The 16,793-nt window shown below is 39.7% G+C and overlaps 1 protein-coding gene across 2 annotated transcripts in view; it reads right to left on the minus strand.

Annotated features, from left to right (window-relative positions):
* GIPC2 (GIPC PDZ domain containing family member 2) overlaps window positions 1-16,793 on the minus strand; it is an 84,784-nt gene that overhangs the window by 10,118 nt on the left and 57,873 nt on the right. The window contains exons 5-6 of one of the 2 annotated variants that reach the window (XR_003794279.1): window positions 13,647-13,728; window positions 10,594-10,757 (exon numbers count right to left, since the gene is read on the minus strand). Coding sequence is in view for 1 of the 2 variants with exons in the window: in XM_029227123.1 (XP_029082956.1) it covers window positions 13,647-13,728 (82 nt within the window). In the remaining variant the exon portion in view is untranslated. The remainder of the gene's footprint in view (window positions 1-10,593; window positions 10,758-13,646; window positions 13,729-16,793) is intronic. The other variant, XM_029227123.1, reaches the window with a different exon arrangement.

Consider the following 16,793-nt stretch of genomic DNA (forward strand, 5'->3'; position numbering starts at 1 on the left):
TTGAATCTCTGATTTAAGACAAAAGCAAAAGAGGGCTTCCCTGGTGGCTCAGTGGTTAAGAATCCACCTGCCAATGCAGGGGACACGGGTTCAAGCCCTGGTCTGGGAAGGTCCCACATGCCGCAGAGCAACTAAGCCCGTGCGCCACAACTACTGAGCCTGCGCTCTAGAGCCCACGAGCCACAACTACTGAGCCCACGTGCCACAGCTACTGAAACCTGCACACTCAGAGCCCGTGCTCCGCAACAAGAAAAGCCACGGCAATGAGAAGCCTGCGGACCGCAAGGAAGAGAAGCCCCTGCTCACCGCAACTAGAGAAAGCCTGTGCGCAGCAACAAAGACCCAACGCAGCCAGAAATAAGTAAATAAATAAATTTATGAAAAAAAAGAGAAAAGCAAAAGAAACTTTAGCAAAATGAAATACCTCTTAAAAAGTTTTATTACATTAACATAGTGACAGCTACTAAAATGCTTTTAATATGTTAACTATAATAGATCTGCAGTATGCCGCAATAATATTCAGCACCTGAATACAGCCTGGCAAAAAATATTCCACTAAAATGTAGAATTTACACCACATATAGCAGCTAAGTGCTGACATCTAGTGGCCATACTGAGAATATCTTTATATTATTACCACTACTAAACAACTTTCACATCATTATTAATGACAAACTTATATTGGTGATACAGGTCAATATGTATTTTCCACTAAGTTTTTAAATACTTAAACATAACTTTTAGCTATAAGGTACTACTGAAGGTGAAAAATCTTGATATCAAAGTCCCAGAATTAAATCTCAGTCCTTGTTAGCTGACTGGGCAAGCTACCAAACATCTCTGAATCTGTTTGTTCTCAAATCTATAAAATGGCACATAGCAGGGTTTACATAAAGGTTAGTGACCACCATAGTTAATTTAACCATTAAATCTGTAACTGTACCTCTTTCTACGTAAAGTCTTTAACACCTATTTTCCCTAAGACTTTTCATAAATGTCGACCCATTTCAAGCAACTCACACATTAGTCAAACATCAAAAAATACAGGCAATACAGAATGTTTAAGAAAAATCTATTTCCAAAATTTCATTGGCTTTATCTGAGAAGGATGACTTTCACTGTTTTGAATTCAGTGAAAAAAGAAATCGTCCTAGGAAAAAATGTAATAACCTCTAAATAAAAATATCATATATGTTTAAAAGACCTATAAAAGATTTTACAGGAAAACTCTACTGAGAAACTATCATTCAAATTTCCTTTCCACATATTTCTGGATCTCTTTTTTTTTTAAGGATTTTCATTTCTACTTTTAAAATGATAAACTTCATTAGCAATAACATTAATTTTTTAACATCTTTATTGGAGTATAATTGCTTTACAATGTTGTGTTAGTTTCTGCTGTATAACAAAGTGAATCAGCTATATGTATATATATCCCCATATCTCCTCCCTCTTGCGTCTCCCTCCCTCCCTATCCCACCCCTCTAGGTGGTCACAAAGCACCGAGCTGATCTCCCTGTGCTATGTAGCTGCTTCCCACTAGCTATCAATTTTACATTTGGTAGTGTATATGTCAATGCTACTATCTCTCTTTGCCCCAGCTTACCCTTCCCCCTCCCCATGCCCTCAGGTCCATTCTCTGTGTCTGCGTCTTTATTACTGTCCTGCCCCTAGGTTCTTCAGAACCTTTTTCTTTTTTTTTTTTTTTTTTTTTCTGTACGCGGGCCTCTCACTGTTGTGGCCTCTCCCGTTGCAGAGCACAGGCTCCGGACGCGCAGGCTCAGCGGCCATGGCTCACGGGTGCAGCCGCTCTGCGGCATGTGGGAGCCTCCCGGACCGGGGCACGAACCCGTGTCCCCTGCATCGGCAGGCTGATTGTCAACCACTGCGCCACCAGGGAAGCCCCCCTTTTTCTTTTTTTTTAGATTCCATATATATGTGTTAGCATATAGTATTTTCTCTTTCTGGCTTAACTTCACTCTGTATGACAGACTCTAGGTCCATCCACCTCACTACAAATAACTCAATTTCATTTCTTTTTATGGCTGAGTAATATTCCATTGTATATATGTGCCACATCTTCTTTATCCATTTATCTGTTGACGAACACTTAGGTTGCCTCCATGTACCACCTATTCTAAATAGTGCTGCAATGAACATTGTGGTACATGTCTCTTTTTGAATTATGGTTTTCTCAGGGTATATGCCCAGTAGTGGGATTGCTGGGTCATATAGTAGTTATATTTTTAGTTTTTTAAGGAATCTCCATACCGTTCTCCATAGTGACTGTATCAATTTACATTCCCACCAACAGTGCAAGAGGGTTCCCTTTTCTCCACACCCTCTCCAGCAGTTATTGTTTGTAGATTTTTTCATGATGGCAATTCTGACTGGTGTGAGGTGATACCTCAATTGTAGTTTTGACTTGCGTTTCTCTAATGATTAGTGATGTTGACCATCCTTTCCTGTGTTTGTTGGCAATCCGTATATCTTCTTTGGAGAAATGTCTATTTACGTCTTCTGCCCATTTTCGGATTGGTTTCTTTGTTTTTTTGATATTGAGCCGCATGTAATGCTTGTATATTTTGGAGATTAATCCTTTGTCAGTTGCTTCATTTGCAAGTATTTACTCCCATTCTGAGGGTTGTTTTTTCATCTTGCTTATGGTTTCCTTTGCTGTGCAAAAGCCTTTAAGTTTCATTAGGTCCCATTTGTTTATTTCTGTTTTTATTTCCATTTCTCTAGGAGGTGGGTCAAAAAGGATCTTGCTGTGACTTATGTCATACAGCATTTTGTCTACGTTTTCCTAAGAGTTTTATAGTGTCTGGCCTTACATTTAGGTCTTTAAACCATTTTGAGTTTATATTTGTGTATGGTGTTAGGGAGGGTTCTAATCTTTTTTTTTTTTGCAGTACGCAGGCCTCTCACTGTTGCAGCCTCTCCCGTTGCAGAGCACAGGCTCCGGACACGCAAGCTCTGGACGCACAGGCTCAGCAGCCATGGTTCACGGGCCCAGCCACTCTGCAGCATGTGGGATCTTCCCAGACCGGGGCACGAACCCGTATCCCCTGCATTGGCAGGTGGACTCCCAACCACTGCACCATCAGGGAAGCCCTAATCTCATTCTTTTACATGTACCTGTCCAGTTTTCCCAGCACCACTTATTGAAGAGGCTGTCTTTTCTCCACTGTATATTCTTGCCTCCTTTATCAAAAATAAGGTGACCATATGTGGGTGGGTTTATCTCTGGGCTTTCTATCCTATTCCACTGATCTATATTTCTGTTTCTGTGCAAGTACCATACTGTCTTGATTACTGTAGCTTTGTAGTATAGTCTGAAGTCCAAAAGCCTGATTCTTCCAGCTCCGTTTTTCTTTCTCAAGATTGCTTTGGCTATTTGGGGTCTTTTGTGTTTCCATACAAATTGTGAAATTTTTTGTTCTAGTTCTGTGAAAAATGCCACTGGTCGTTTGATAGGGATTGCATTGAGTCTCTAGACTGCTTTGAGTAGCATAGTCATTTCCACAATGTTGATTCTTCCAATCCAAGAACACGGTATATCACTCCATCTGTTTGTATCATCTTTAATTTCTTTCATCACTGTCTTAATAGTTTTCTGCATACTGTTCTTTTGTCTCCTTAGGTAGGTTTATTGCTAGGTATTTTACTCTTTTTGTTGCAATGGCAAATGGGAGTTTTCTTAATTTCTCTTTCAGATTTTTCATCATTAGTGTATAGGAATGCATAAGATTTCTGTGCATTAATTGTGTATCCTGCTACTTTACCAAATTCATTGATTAGCTCTAGTAGTTTTCTGGTAGCGTCTTTAGGATTCTCTATGTACAGTATCATGTCATCTTCAAACACTGACAGCTTTAATTCTTTTGCAATTTGAATTCCTTTTATTTCTTTTTCTTTTCTGATTGCTGTGGCTAAAACTTCCAAAACTATGTTGAATAATAGTGGTGAGAGTGGGCAAACTTGTCTTGTTCTTGATTTTAGAGGAAATGGTTTCAGGTTTTCACCACTGAGAACAATGTTGGCTGTGGGTTTCTCACATATGGTCTTTATTATGTTGAGGTAAGTTCCCTCTATGCCTACTTTCTGGAGGGTTTTTATCATAAATGGCTGTTGAATTTTGTTGAAAGCTTTTTCTGCATCTATTGAGATGATAATAGGGTTTTTATCCTTCAGTTTTTTAATATGGTATATCACATTGATTGATTTGGGTATATTGAAGAATCCTTGCATTCCTGGGATACACCCCACTTGATCATGGTGTTATGATCCTTTTAATGTGCTGTTGGACTCTGTTTGCTAGTATTTTGTTGAGGATTTTTGCATCTATGTTCATCAGTGATATTGGCCTGTAGTTTTCTTTCTTTGTGACATATTTGTCTGGTTTTGGTATCAGCGTGATGGTGGCCTTGTAGAATGAGTTTGGGAGTGTTCCTCCCTCTGCTATATTTTGGAAGAGTTTGAGAAAGATAGGTGTTAGCTCTTCTCTAAATATTTGAAAGAATTCGCCTCTGAAGCCATCTGGTCCTGGCCTTTTGTATGTTGGAAGATTTTTAATCACAGTTTCAATTTCAGTGCTTGTGACTGGTCTGTTTATGTTTTCTATTTCTTCCTGGTTCAGTCTCAGAGGTTGTGCTTTTCTAAAAATTTGTCCATTTCTTCCAGGTTGCCCATTTTATTGGCATATAGTTGCTTGTAGTAATCCCTCATGATTCTTCGTATTTCAGCAGTGTCAGTTGTTACTTCTCCTTTTTTATTTCTAATTCTGTCGATCTGAGTCTTCTCCCTTTTTCTCTTGATGAGTCTGGCTAATGGTTTATCAATTTTGTTTATCTTCTCAAAGAACCAGCTTTTAGCTTTACTGATCTTTGATATTGTTTCCCTCATTTCTTTTTCATTTACTTCTGATCTGATCTTTATGATTTCTTTCCTTCGGCTAACTTTGGGGTATTTTTGTTCTTCTTTCTCTAATTGCTTTAGGTGTAAGGTTAGGTTGTTTATTTGAGATATTTCTTGAGGTAGGATTGTATTGCTATAAACTTCCCTTTTAGAACTGCTTTTGTTACATCCCATAGGTTTTGGGTCATTGTGTTTTCATTGTAATTTTTTCAGGTATTTTTTTATTTCCTCTTTGATATCTTCAGTGACCTTTTGGTTATTTAGTAGCATATTGTTAGCCTCCATGTGCTTGTATTTTCTACATTTTTTTCCTGTAATTGATATCTAGTCTCATAGCGTTGTGTTCAGAAAAGATACTTGATACTATTTCAATTTTCTTAAATTTATCAAGGATTGATTTGTGACCTAAGATAAGATCTATCCTGGAGAATGTTCCATGAGTCCTTGAGAAGAAAGTGTATTCTGTTGTTTTTGGATGGAATGTCCTACAAATATCAATTAAGTCCATCTTCTTTAATGTGTCATTTAAAGCTTGTGTTTCCTTATTTATTTTCCTTTTGGATAATCTGTCCATTGGTGAAAGTGGGGTGTTAAAGTACCCTACTATGATTATGTTACTGTCAATTTCCCGTTTTATGGCTGTTAGCATTCGTCTTATGTATTCAGGTGCTCCTATGTTGGGTACATAAATATTTACAACTATTATATCTTCTTCTTGGATTGATCCCTTGATCATTATGTAGTGTCCTTCTTTGTCTCTTGTAATAGTCTTTGTTTTAAAGTCTATTTTGTCTGATATGAGAATTGCTACTCCAGCTTTCTTTGCATTTCCATTTGCATGGAATATCTTTTTCCATCCCCTCACTTTCAGTCTGTATGTGTCCCTGGGTCTGAAGTGGATCTCTTACATATATATAGACAGCATACATATAGACAGCATATAGACAGCATACATATAGACAGCATATATACGGGTCTTGTTTTTGTATCCCTCAGCCAGTCTATATCTTTTGGCTGGAGCATTTAATCAATTCACATTTAAGGTAATTATCAATATGTATGTTCCCATTACCCTTTTGTTCATTGTTTTGGGTTTGTTTTTGTAGGTCATTTCCTTTTCTTGTGTTTCCTGCCTAGAGAAGTCTCTTTAGCATTTGTTGTACAGCTGGTTTCTTGGTGCTGAATTCCCTTAGCTTTTGCTTCTCTGTAAAGGTTTTAATTTCTCCGTTGAATCTGAATGAGATCCTTGCTGGGTAGAGTAATCTTGGGTGTAGGTTTTTCCCTTTCATCACTTTAAATATGTCTTGCTACTTCCTTCTGGCTTGCAGAGTTTCTGCTGAAAGATCAACTGTTAACCTTATGGGAACTCCCTTGTATATTATTTGCTGCTTTTCCCTTGCTGCTTTTAATATTTTTCTTTGTATTTAATTTTTGATAGTTTGATTAATATGTGTCTTGGCGTGTTTCTCCTTGGATTTATTCTGTATGGGACTCTCTGAACTTCCTGGACTTGATTGACTATTTCCTTTCCCATGTTAGGGAAGTTTTCAACTATGATCTCTACAAATATTTTCTCAGATCCTTTCTTTTCCTCTTCTTCTTCTGGGACCCCTATAATTCGAATGTTGGTGCATTTAATGTTTGCCCACAAGTCTCTGAGACTGTCCTCAATTCTTTTCATTCTTTTTTCTTTATTCTGCTCTGCAGTAGTTATTTCCACTATTTTATCTTCCAGGTCGCTTATCCATTCTTCTGCCACAGTTATTCTGTTACTGATTCCTTCTAGTGAATTTTTAATTTCATTTATTGTGTTGTTCATCACTGTTTGCTTGCTCTTTAGTTCTTCTAAGTCCTTGTTAAACGTTTCTTGTATTTTCTCCATTCTATTTCCAAGATTTTGGATCACCTTTACTATCATTACTCTGAATTCTTTTTCAGGTAGACTGCCTATTTCCTCTTCATTTGTTTGGTTTGGTGGGTTTTTTACCTTGCTCCTTCATCTGCTGCATATTTCTCTCTCTTCTCATTTTGCTTAACTTACTGTGTTTGAGGTCTCCTTTTCACAGGTTGCATGTTCGTAGTTCTCATTATTTTTGCTGTCTGTCCCCAGTGGGTAAGGTTGGTTCAGTGGCTTGTGTAGGCTTCCTGATGGAGGCACTGGTGCCCATATTCTGGTGGGTGGGGCTGGATCTTGTCTTTCTTTTGGGCAGGGTTGCATCCAGTTTTGGGTGTCTTGACTTAGTATGATTTTAGGTAGCCTCTCTGCCAATGGGTGGGGTTGTGTTTCTGTCTTGCTAGTTGTTTGGCATGGGGCATCCGGCACTGGAGCTTGCTGGCCGTTGGTGGAATTAGGTCTTAGTGTTGAGAAGGAGATCTCTGGGAGAGCTCTCGCCGACTGATATTACGTGAGGCCGGAAGGGTTCTGGTGGTCCAATGTCCTCAACTTGGCTCCCCCACCTCACAAGCTCAGGCCTGACACCAGGCCAGAGCACCAAGACCCTGTCAGTCACATGGCTCAGAAGAAAAGGGAGAAATAAAGAAAGAAAATAAAATAATTAAAATTTAAAAATTAAAATTAAAAAGTAATTAGAAAAAGAAGAGAGCAACCAAACAAATCCACCAATGATAACAAGTGCCAAAACCTATACTAAGATAAACATAAAAATCAGAAACAAGTCAGTCGCAGGCAGCAAACCCCAAGTCTACAGCTGCTCCCAAAGTCCACCGCTTCAGTTCTGGATTGATTCGTTGTCTATTCAGGTATTCCACAGATGCAGGGTACATCAAGTTGACTGTGGAGATTTAATCCGCTGCTCCTGATGCTGCACAGAGAAATTTCCCTTTCTCTTCTTTGTTCGCACAGCTCCTAGGGTTCAGCTTTGGTTTTGGCCCCACCTCTGCGTGTAGGTCGCCCTCAGGCTTCTGTTTCCACCCATAAAGGACGGGGTTAAAGAAGCGGCTGATTAGGGGTCTCTGGTTCACTCAGGCCAGGGGGACGGAGGGTACAGTAGCTATAATTGGAATGCAGGGCGAGCCTGTGGTGGCAGAGGCCACCATGATGTTGCAACAGCCTGAGGTGCACTGTGTGTTCTCCCAGGGAAGTTGTCCCTGGATCACGGGACCCTGGCAGTGGCAGGCTGCACAGGCTCCTGAGGCGGTGTGGATAGTGACCTGTATTTGCACACAGGCTTCTTGGTGGCGGCAGCAGCAGCCTTAGCGTTTCATGCCCGTCTCTGGGGTCCGCGCTGATAGCCGCAGCTCGCACGCATCTCTGGAGCTTGTTTAGGCAGTTCTCTGCCTTCTGTGGGCAGACAGGGAAGGAATCCCCTTCTCGCACACCCTGAAACAACGGTCTCTTGCCTCTTAGGCAGGTCCAGACTTTTTCCCAGACTCCCTTCCTGCTAGCTATGGTGCACTAGCCCCCTTCAGCCTGTGTTCACACAGTCAACCCCAGTCCTCTCCCTGGGATCTGACCTCCAGAGCCCAAGCCTCAGCTCCCAGCCCCCACCTGCCCCAGTGTGTAAGCAGACAAGCCTCTCGGGCTGGTGAGTGCTGGTCAGCACTGATCCTCTGTGCAGGAATCTCTCTGCTTTGCCCTCCGCACCCCTGTTGCTGTGCTCTCCTCTGTGGCTCCGAATCTTCCCCCCCACCCACCACCCCCCCCCGTCTCCACCAGTGAAGGGTCTTCCTAGTGTGTGGAAACCTTTCCTCCTTCACATCTCCCTCCCAGAGCTGCAGGTCCCATCCTTATTCTTTTGCCTCTGTTTTTTCTTTTTTTTTTGCCCTACTCAGGTACGTGGGGAGTTTCTTGCCTTTTGGGAAGTCTGAAGTCTTCTGCCAGCATTCAGTAAGTGCTCTTGAGGAGTTGTTCCACATGTAGATGTATTTTTGATGTATTTTGGGGGAGGAAGATGATCTCCAAGTGTTACTCCTCTGCCATCTTGAAGGTTCCCCCCCCCCAACCTCTGGGTCTCTTTATAAATTAGAAATCCTAAAATTCTGAAGTTGCTGGGATGATCTCCAAACTCCTAAGTTGGTATCATCAGAAAATAGTGTAGTTCCATATACAATTTACACAATGGCCTTAAATATTCATGAAGAAACTTATATGACACAACTTTCCTTTAAGTTAGGTCAATCCCATCTAGAGTCTTACAGGACTCAAAATCTTCCAGAAACCATTTTCCCCATTGGGTAACATTCCAAGGAAAGCCACGTTGGCTGGCATTGGGTTGGTTGTGAAATAGTTCACAACTTTACAACCAAATGAAGCACTATCCCCTTCAGGGTTACTTCTACATAAACCCATTTGAATTGTTTTCCATTTTCAAATGGTAAATACATCCCAATCCTTTTTTGAGGATAGTGTTTTGGGTTTTAGTCATTTTATTGCCATATTACTTTTTAAGTTTTCTAACAAAAACATATTAACTCGAATATAACGTGATATCAATGTAATTTGCATTAAGACAACATTTCTGAAAGCTAAGAAATGCTTGGAATACAAACAAGTAAATATATTCATTTGTCTGTTGAATCAGTGTCATATTTGTGAGTCATATTTCATGCTAATCAGATCTGAATAATGAGAGAAATTCCTAAATCAACAATGGTTCACATTCTCAAAATAACTACTTTCCTTAAACTTTACCTCCCGAGGTGACTAATCACGTTGCTAATCATGTATAATAATAATGATTTTTATGCCATTGGAGGAATTTGATTAATTAACTTTATAAAGGGATTACTAGTTAATTTACAAGGAATTTGTGAGGAATCTTTAGTGCTCTGAATTTGTCAGAGTGAAAGAAAATTGATCTTTAAAGAACTTTATTGGGCTTCCCTGGTGTCGCAGTTGTTAAGAATCTGCCTGCCAATGCAGGGCACACGGGTTCGAGCCCTGGTCCAGGAAGATCCCACATGCCGTGAAGCAACTAAGTCCATGTGCCACAACTACTGAGTCTGCGCTCTAGAGCCCACGAGCCACAACTATTGAAGCCTGCGTGCCACAACTACTGAAGCCTGCACACCTAGAGCCTGTGCCCAGCAACGAGAGAAGCCATCACAATGAGAAGCCTGTGCACCGCAATGAAGAGTAACCCCCCCACTCGCCACAACTAGAAAAAACCTGCGCGCAGCAACGAAGACCCAACACAGCCAAAAATTTAATTAAATAAATCTATAAAAGAAGAACTCTCTTAATTCATTTATAATTACTTGTACCATTGCCCAGCACTCTTCCCTGTATATCTGTATATTTTAATAACAAAAGATTTATTATTAAATATGATTTATTTAATTATGCCCTATTTATACTTAAGTAGCTATAAGACCTATGCCCAAAATTAAGTTCTAAAGTTAAGCACTGCTTTAAGTTCTCACCTTTGAAAAGTATGATTCTCCTAAAGCTCAAGATCCAGCAACTGATACCCTAGTTCCTGAATCTTATAATATTTATACAGTATACAATTTTAAAACTTCTCAATTGAATAGAGATATTTCATATTACTTTCCTAACAAATACTACCTGAGTTTAAGAGCACTACCATCTCTAAATCCCGTTTACTCTCATTTGCAAGTTCATTTGCATAACTGCCACAGGCACACATCATTTATGCAAATCTCTTTATTTTTCCAAATACAAACAGGTTGTGAGAAACATTTTAAAACACTTACTTTCTGTAGGATCATCTCAGCTTTAACTTCGTGTCGCGTGTAGCAAGGATCTATTATATGCAAATTTTATATTTCTCTTAAAGGAGCAAGAGTATCACTTTTTTCAATTACAGACATCATCTGCACAGCCAACATAAACATTTTATTTTTAAAGTTCAGAGAGGCTAGAAAAACATAAGGAGAAACTCTGTAAGGAAAAAGGAAAATGAGTAGAAGTAGAAAAGGAAGAATGAGCTTTAAATACTTCTAGCTAATGTAAAGTAAAATACTTTCCCCGGTAGCAAGTAAATAAAATAGTCCCAGTCTTTGACTTTAAAAAATTTATTAAGTACCTGATACAAATTCACCCATGCCCACACACACAGATGCATGCAGGCACACACCCCACCACCAGCATGCTCATTCACTCTTTCCCCATCCAGCATCCACCTGCCCTTCTTAAGGGAACATTTATCATTTGCTTCTACACTGGAGGGACCAGGCCCTGCACAATCTCAGCCCTTGTATTTCAGAGTCACTCTCTGTTGCATAGGTAGAGCATTTGACCCAGACCTAACCACCTCCCTGGCCTCTGTGACTAATTCACTTGAGACAATCAGAGACGATCCTGAGCATTTTGTTTGAATGACTTGGAAAAGGCCCTCCCTCTCTCCCACTGTGCTTGCCACCAAGAAGATGTAGAGGGTGGAGCCATGGCTGTCATTTGGGCTCTATGAGGGAGGGCCTGAAGCTGCCAGGGGATACCATGGGGATCTGAAATGAAGCCAGAATTGAGAGAAGAGAAACCACATCCTGATGACAGCGTGAGAATTCCAGTTCTAACCATTTTTGAAGCCAAGATCTACCTCTGGAATTTTCAGCTATAAGAACCAGAACATTTCCCTGGCTTAACATTCCCTTAAGCCAGTTGGAATTAGATTTGTTGAGTTTTGTTTTGTTTCATTTGTTATTTGCAATTGATAGAGTCTTAACTGAGAGATCAAGATACTGACATCCTAATGATGACATAAGAAATACACAGAGGGCTTCCCTGGTGGCACAGTGGTTAAGAATCCGCCTGCTAATGCAGGGGACATGGGTTCGAGCCCTGGTCCGGGAAGATCCCACATGCTGTGGAGCAACTAAGCCCATGCGCCACAACTACTGAGCCTGTGCTCTAGAGCCCGTGAACCACAACTACTGAAGCCCGCATGCCTAGAGCCCATGCTCCACAACAAGAGAAGCCACCGCAATGAGACACCTGCACACTGCAAGGAAGAGTAGCCCTGCTCACTGCAACTAGAGAAAGCCCGTATGCAGCAACGAAGACCCATCGCAGCCAAAAATAAAATAAATAAAATTTTTAAAAAATAAAATAAAGAAATACACAGAAATTCAACTGCTCAAATGCCCTTGTTCGTCACATGCCAAGTGTGTCTGCTTTCTTCATATTTGATTCATTGTTCACAAGGTTTCAGTAATCTTATTAAATGGGGCACAACTTTAATACTGTAACAAATACACAATTTGTCCATTAAATCTGATGTATTAAATACTTTCCATATGTATCATTTACAAAATTTTTTCATATATATTTTAATATATGTATATATTATGAAATCATCACCAGAGTAAGTCTAGTTAACATCTATCATCATATATATTTTTTAAATCCATAAAACTGCTTATGTAGGAAATATTATTTATAGGTTAAAAACTGAAGTTTAAAACAGCCTCTACAACTCAATACCAAAAAAACAAACAACCCAATCAAAAACTGGGCAGAAAACCTAAATAGGCATTTCTCCAAAGAAGACATACAGATGGTCAACAGGCACATGAAGAGATGCTCAACATCACTAATTATTAGAGAAATGCAAATCAAAATTACAATGAGTTATCACCTCACATCAGTCAGAATGGCCATCATCAAAAAGTCTACAAATAATAGGGGACTTCCCTGGCAGTCCAGTGGTTAAGACTCTGTGCTCCCAGTGCAAGGGGCATGGTTTCAATCCCTGGTCAGAAAACTAAGATTCCGCATGCTGCACAGCACAGCCAAAAAAAAAGTCTACAAATAATAAGTGCTGGAGAGGGTGTGGAGAAAAAGGAACACTCCTACATTGTTGGTGGGAATGTAAATTGGTGCAGCCACTTGGAAAACAGTATGGAGGTTCCTTAAAAAACTAAATATAGAGCTACCATATGATCCTGCAATCCCACTACTGGGCATACACTGGAAAAGCTGAACACTCTAATTCAAAAAGATACATGCACAGCAATGTTCATAGCAGCACTATTTACAATAGCCAAGACACGGAAGCAATGTAAGTGTCCATTGGCAGATGAATGGATAAAGAAGATGTGATAGATATAGATATATTACTACTCAGCCATAAAAAAAGAATGAAATATTGCCATTTGCAACAACATGGGTGGAAGTAAGATAAAGAAAAATATGATATCACTTATATGTAGAATCTAAAAAATAATACAAATGAACTAATTTACAGAACAGAAACAGACTCACAGACATGGAAAACAAACTTACAGTTACCAAAGGGAAAAAGGGGGGGAGGGATAAAGTAGGAATTTGGGATTAATAGATACACACTACTATACATAAAATAGATAAACAACAAGGATTTACTATATAGCACAGGGAACTATATTTAATATCTTATAATAACCTATAATGGAAAAGAATCTGAAAAAAAAAATATATATATATATATAACTGAATCACTTTGCTGTACACCTGAAACTAACACAATATTGTAAATCAACTATACTTCAATTTTAAAAAATAGATAAAATGAACATTTTCCCGTAAAAAAAAAAACCCTGAAGTTTAGGAAAGTTGACTTGGCTTTGAGGCCTCATAACTAATAAGGGGTAAGGGCCAGGTGTTCTTTTCATTTTTATTTATCTTTATTTTCATTATGCTTTTCATCACTACACAGATACTGTTTATCTTGAAAAATATAAGTGACAATAAATGCAAGCAAGACACAAATAAGCATTAAGTTCCATCAAATTAAGACATAAGAATTTTTAAAATAGTATGATCTTACCTAAATCGATATCTCGAATTCCCATGTACAATTCAAGAAGATCATCAACCTTTCCAATCGCCTTTGTTTTGGTTTCAGAGGGCTTTATCAAAGAAAAGAGAAATAAAATCATATTTTTATGTATAATCTCTTAAATGTCAAGCCATACATAGGGGGAAATCTGATGTGGAGCCAGTTCCTGGTTGTGTACTTCAGCTAATTTGAATGGAAATATATCTAGAATGTGCACTGCAACTCAATACAAATGAATATAGTAAATATTTTTGGTGTTTGTGTTAAGTATTATAGATTCAAAGAAGAAAACAAGAACAGTCTCCAAGCAGCTAGCAGTCTAGAAGGGAGACAGATGTGAAAAGAAATAGCTATTTAACAATAATAAGGACAATTTCTAAAGGATGTCAAAGGCAAAGAGGCATCACAGGGGAAGTAAATTTAAATCTCTAAGTGTCCAGGAAGACTTCAGAAAGGTGACTTAAGAACCGTGTTTTCAAAATGAACTGGCGTCAGATAAGCAGAAGCAGGCACCAAAAGTAGAAGGCAATATATACACAAAGTCTATGTGAGGTTGCAGAGTCTGATAAAAGCGTACAGTGGGTTAAAGGACTGCAAGAAGTCCCATGTGATGGGAATCATAGCGCCAGATATGCCTAGATCTTAAGGAGTCCTGTATGCCTTGAATAGGGCTTTGGTCTTTATCATGCAGGCCATATGCATTAACAGCTCACCCCAAGAGTAAAACACTCTGAACACATACCCCTATTATTTATTTTTTATTAATTTTATTGAACAGAAGTCCCCCCCCTCATCTGTGGTCTTGCTTTCCTCAGTTTCAGTTACCTCAGTCAATTGAGGTCCAAAAATATTATATGGAAAATTCCAGAAATAAACAGTTCACAAGTTTTACATTGTGTACCACTCTGAGTAGTATGATAAAATCTCACACCTCCTGCTCCATCCCAGAATTCCCAACCACAGACATCACCTGCTCCTGAGATCCAACCTTCACCATCATCACGGCCAGATGATCCAGGATCACCCAAGCAGATGATCCTCCTTCTGACTTAGAGTCAGAAGGTCAGTGGTAGCCTAACACTATGTCACAATGCCTATGTCATTTACCTCACTCCATCCCATCACACTGGCATTTTATCATGTCACATCATCACAAGAAGGGCGAGTACAGTAAAATAAGACATTTGGAGAGATCACGTTCACACAACTTTTATTACAGTGTATTTTATAATAGTTCTATTTTACTATTAGTTATTATCATCTTTTACTGTGCCCAACTTATAAGTTAAACTTTATCATAGGTATGTATGTATAGGAAAAAACATAGTATATATAAGTTTCAGTACTATACACAGTTTCACACATCCACTGGGGGTTTTGGAAAGTGTCCACTGTGGATAAGAGGGGACTACTGTATGCAATTTTTATCAATTACACACATGTGTTACCACATTAATGTATTGAGTATGTTATAAAAATAGAAATTTTATAAGATGGTGAAATAATATTTTTAAATAATTGTTTTATGTATTAATGGTACCAAAATATTTTTGTTCTTCCTACAAGTTTCTGTGAAAAACATGATTGGACATATTTTATTATTCTTTTAAAATCTTGGTTTAATAGTTGGTGAAGTCTGGTTCTGTTCAGTTTATTTCAATACTTGGTTTTAAATGGCTTCATAGCTGAAATAAAATTTGCCCAAAGATGTTAAACACTCAACTACGGGTACAAATGTTGAATTCAAGACTACACTGCAGGGCTTCCCTGGTGGTGCAGTGGTTGAGAGTCCGCCTGCCGATGCAGGGGACACGGGTTCGTGCACCGGTCCAGGAAGATCTCACAAGCCTCAGAGCGGCTGGGCCGGTGAGCCGTGGCCGCTGGGCCTGCGCGTCCAGAGCCTGTGCTCCGCGACGGGAGAGGCCCCAGTGGTGGGAGGCCCAGCGTACCACAAAAAAAAAAACAATGGCAACCAAGATCTTACTATCCTAAATAGCTCTTGATCTCATCACCCCCTCTTCCATTCACGTTCTGATTGCCTGTGTTCAGTCCTGACTTTTTTTAATTGAGATATAATTGACATATAACATTATCTTAGTTTCAGGTATACAACATAAAGATTTGATATGCGTATATACTGTAAAATCATCACCACAATAAGTCTAGTTAACATCCATAACCACACATAGTTATTTTTTCCTTGTGATGAGAACTTTTAAGATCTAGTCTCTTAGCAACTTTCAAATATATAATAGAGTATTATAAACTATAGTCACCATGCTGTGCAGTCTATCCTCAGGACTTGTTTATAAGTGGAAGTTTGTACCTTGACCCTCTTCACCCATTTCACCCACCCACCCCCAACCCGCTGCCTTTGGCAACAACCAATCTGCTCCATTTCTGTATGAGGTGGGGGATTTTGGGAGGGGGGGGAGGTGAGAGGAGTATATAACTGAGGTCATCCAATATTTGTCTTTCTCTGTCTGACTTATTTCACTTAGCTTAATACCCTCAAGGTCCATCCATGTTGTTACAAATGGCAGGATTTTCTTCTTTTTCATGGCTGAATAATACTCCCCTCATCTTTTCTTATTTGCAGAAGTCTCCTAATTGGTCTCCCTGCCTGAAATCTTCAGGCTCGGGACTTCCCTGGTGGCACAGTGGTTAAGAATCCGCCTGCCAATGCAGGGGACACGGGCTCAAGCCCTGGTCCGGGAAGATCTCACATGTCGCAGAGCAACTAAGCCCGTGCGCCACAACTACTGAGCCTGAGCCCTAGAGCCCACGCGCCACAACTACTGAAGCCCGTGCACCTAGAGCCTGTGCTCCACAGCAAGAGAAGCCACCGCAGTGAGAAGCCTGAGCACCGCAATGAAAAGCAGCCCCTGCTCGCCGCAACTAGAGAAAGCCCGCGCACAGCAATGAAGACCCAATGCAGCCAAAAATAAAATTAAAATTAAAAAGAAAAATCTTCACACTCTCAAATCCACCCTGCTCAATATCCCATCCCCCAGAACCAAGGGGTTTTTCTAAAACACAAAACTGATTTGCTGTCCCCCTTGCAATTTTTAAATAGCACCCCCCGCTCCATTATCCACAGGTCCTTCACGCCCTGACCCAGGCCTCTACCTCCAG

Source organism: Monodon monoceros, unplaced genomic scaffold (genome assembly GCF_005190385.1).
Source record: "Monodon monoceros isolate NGI ecotype Baffin Bay Population unplaced genomic scaffold, NGI_Narwhal_1 Super_Scaffold_18, whole genome shotgun sequence".
Taxonomy (NCBI): domain Eukaryota; kingdom Metazoa; phylum Chordata; class Mammalia; order Artiodactyla; family Monodontidae; genus Monodon; species Monodon monoceros.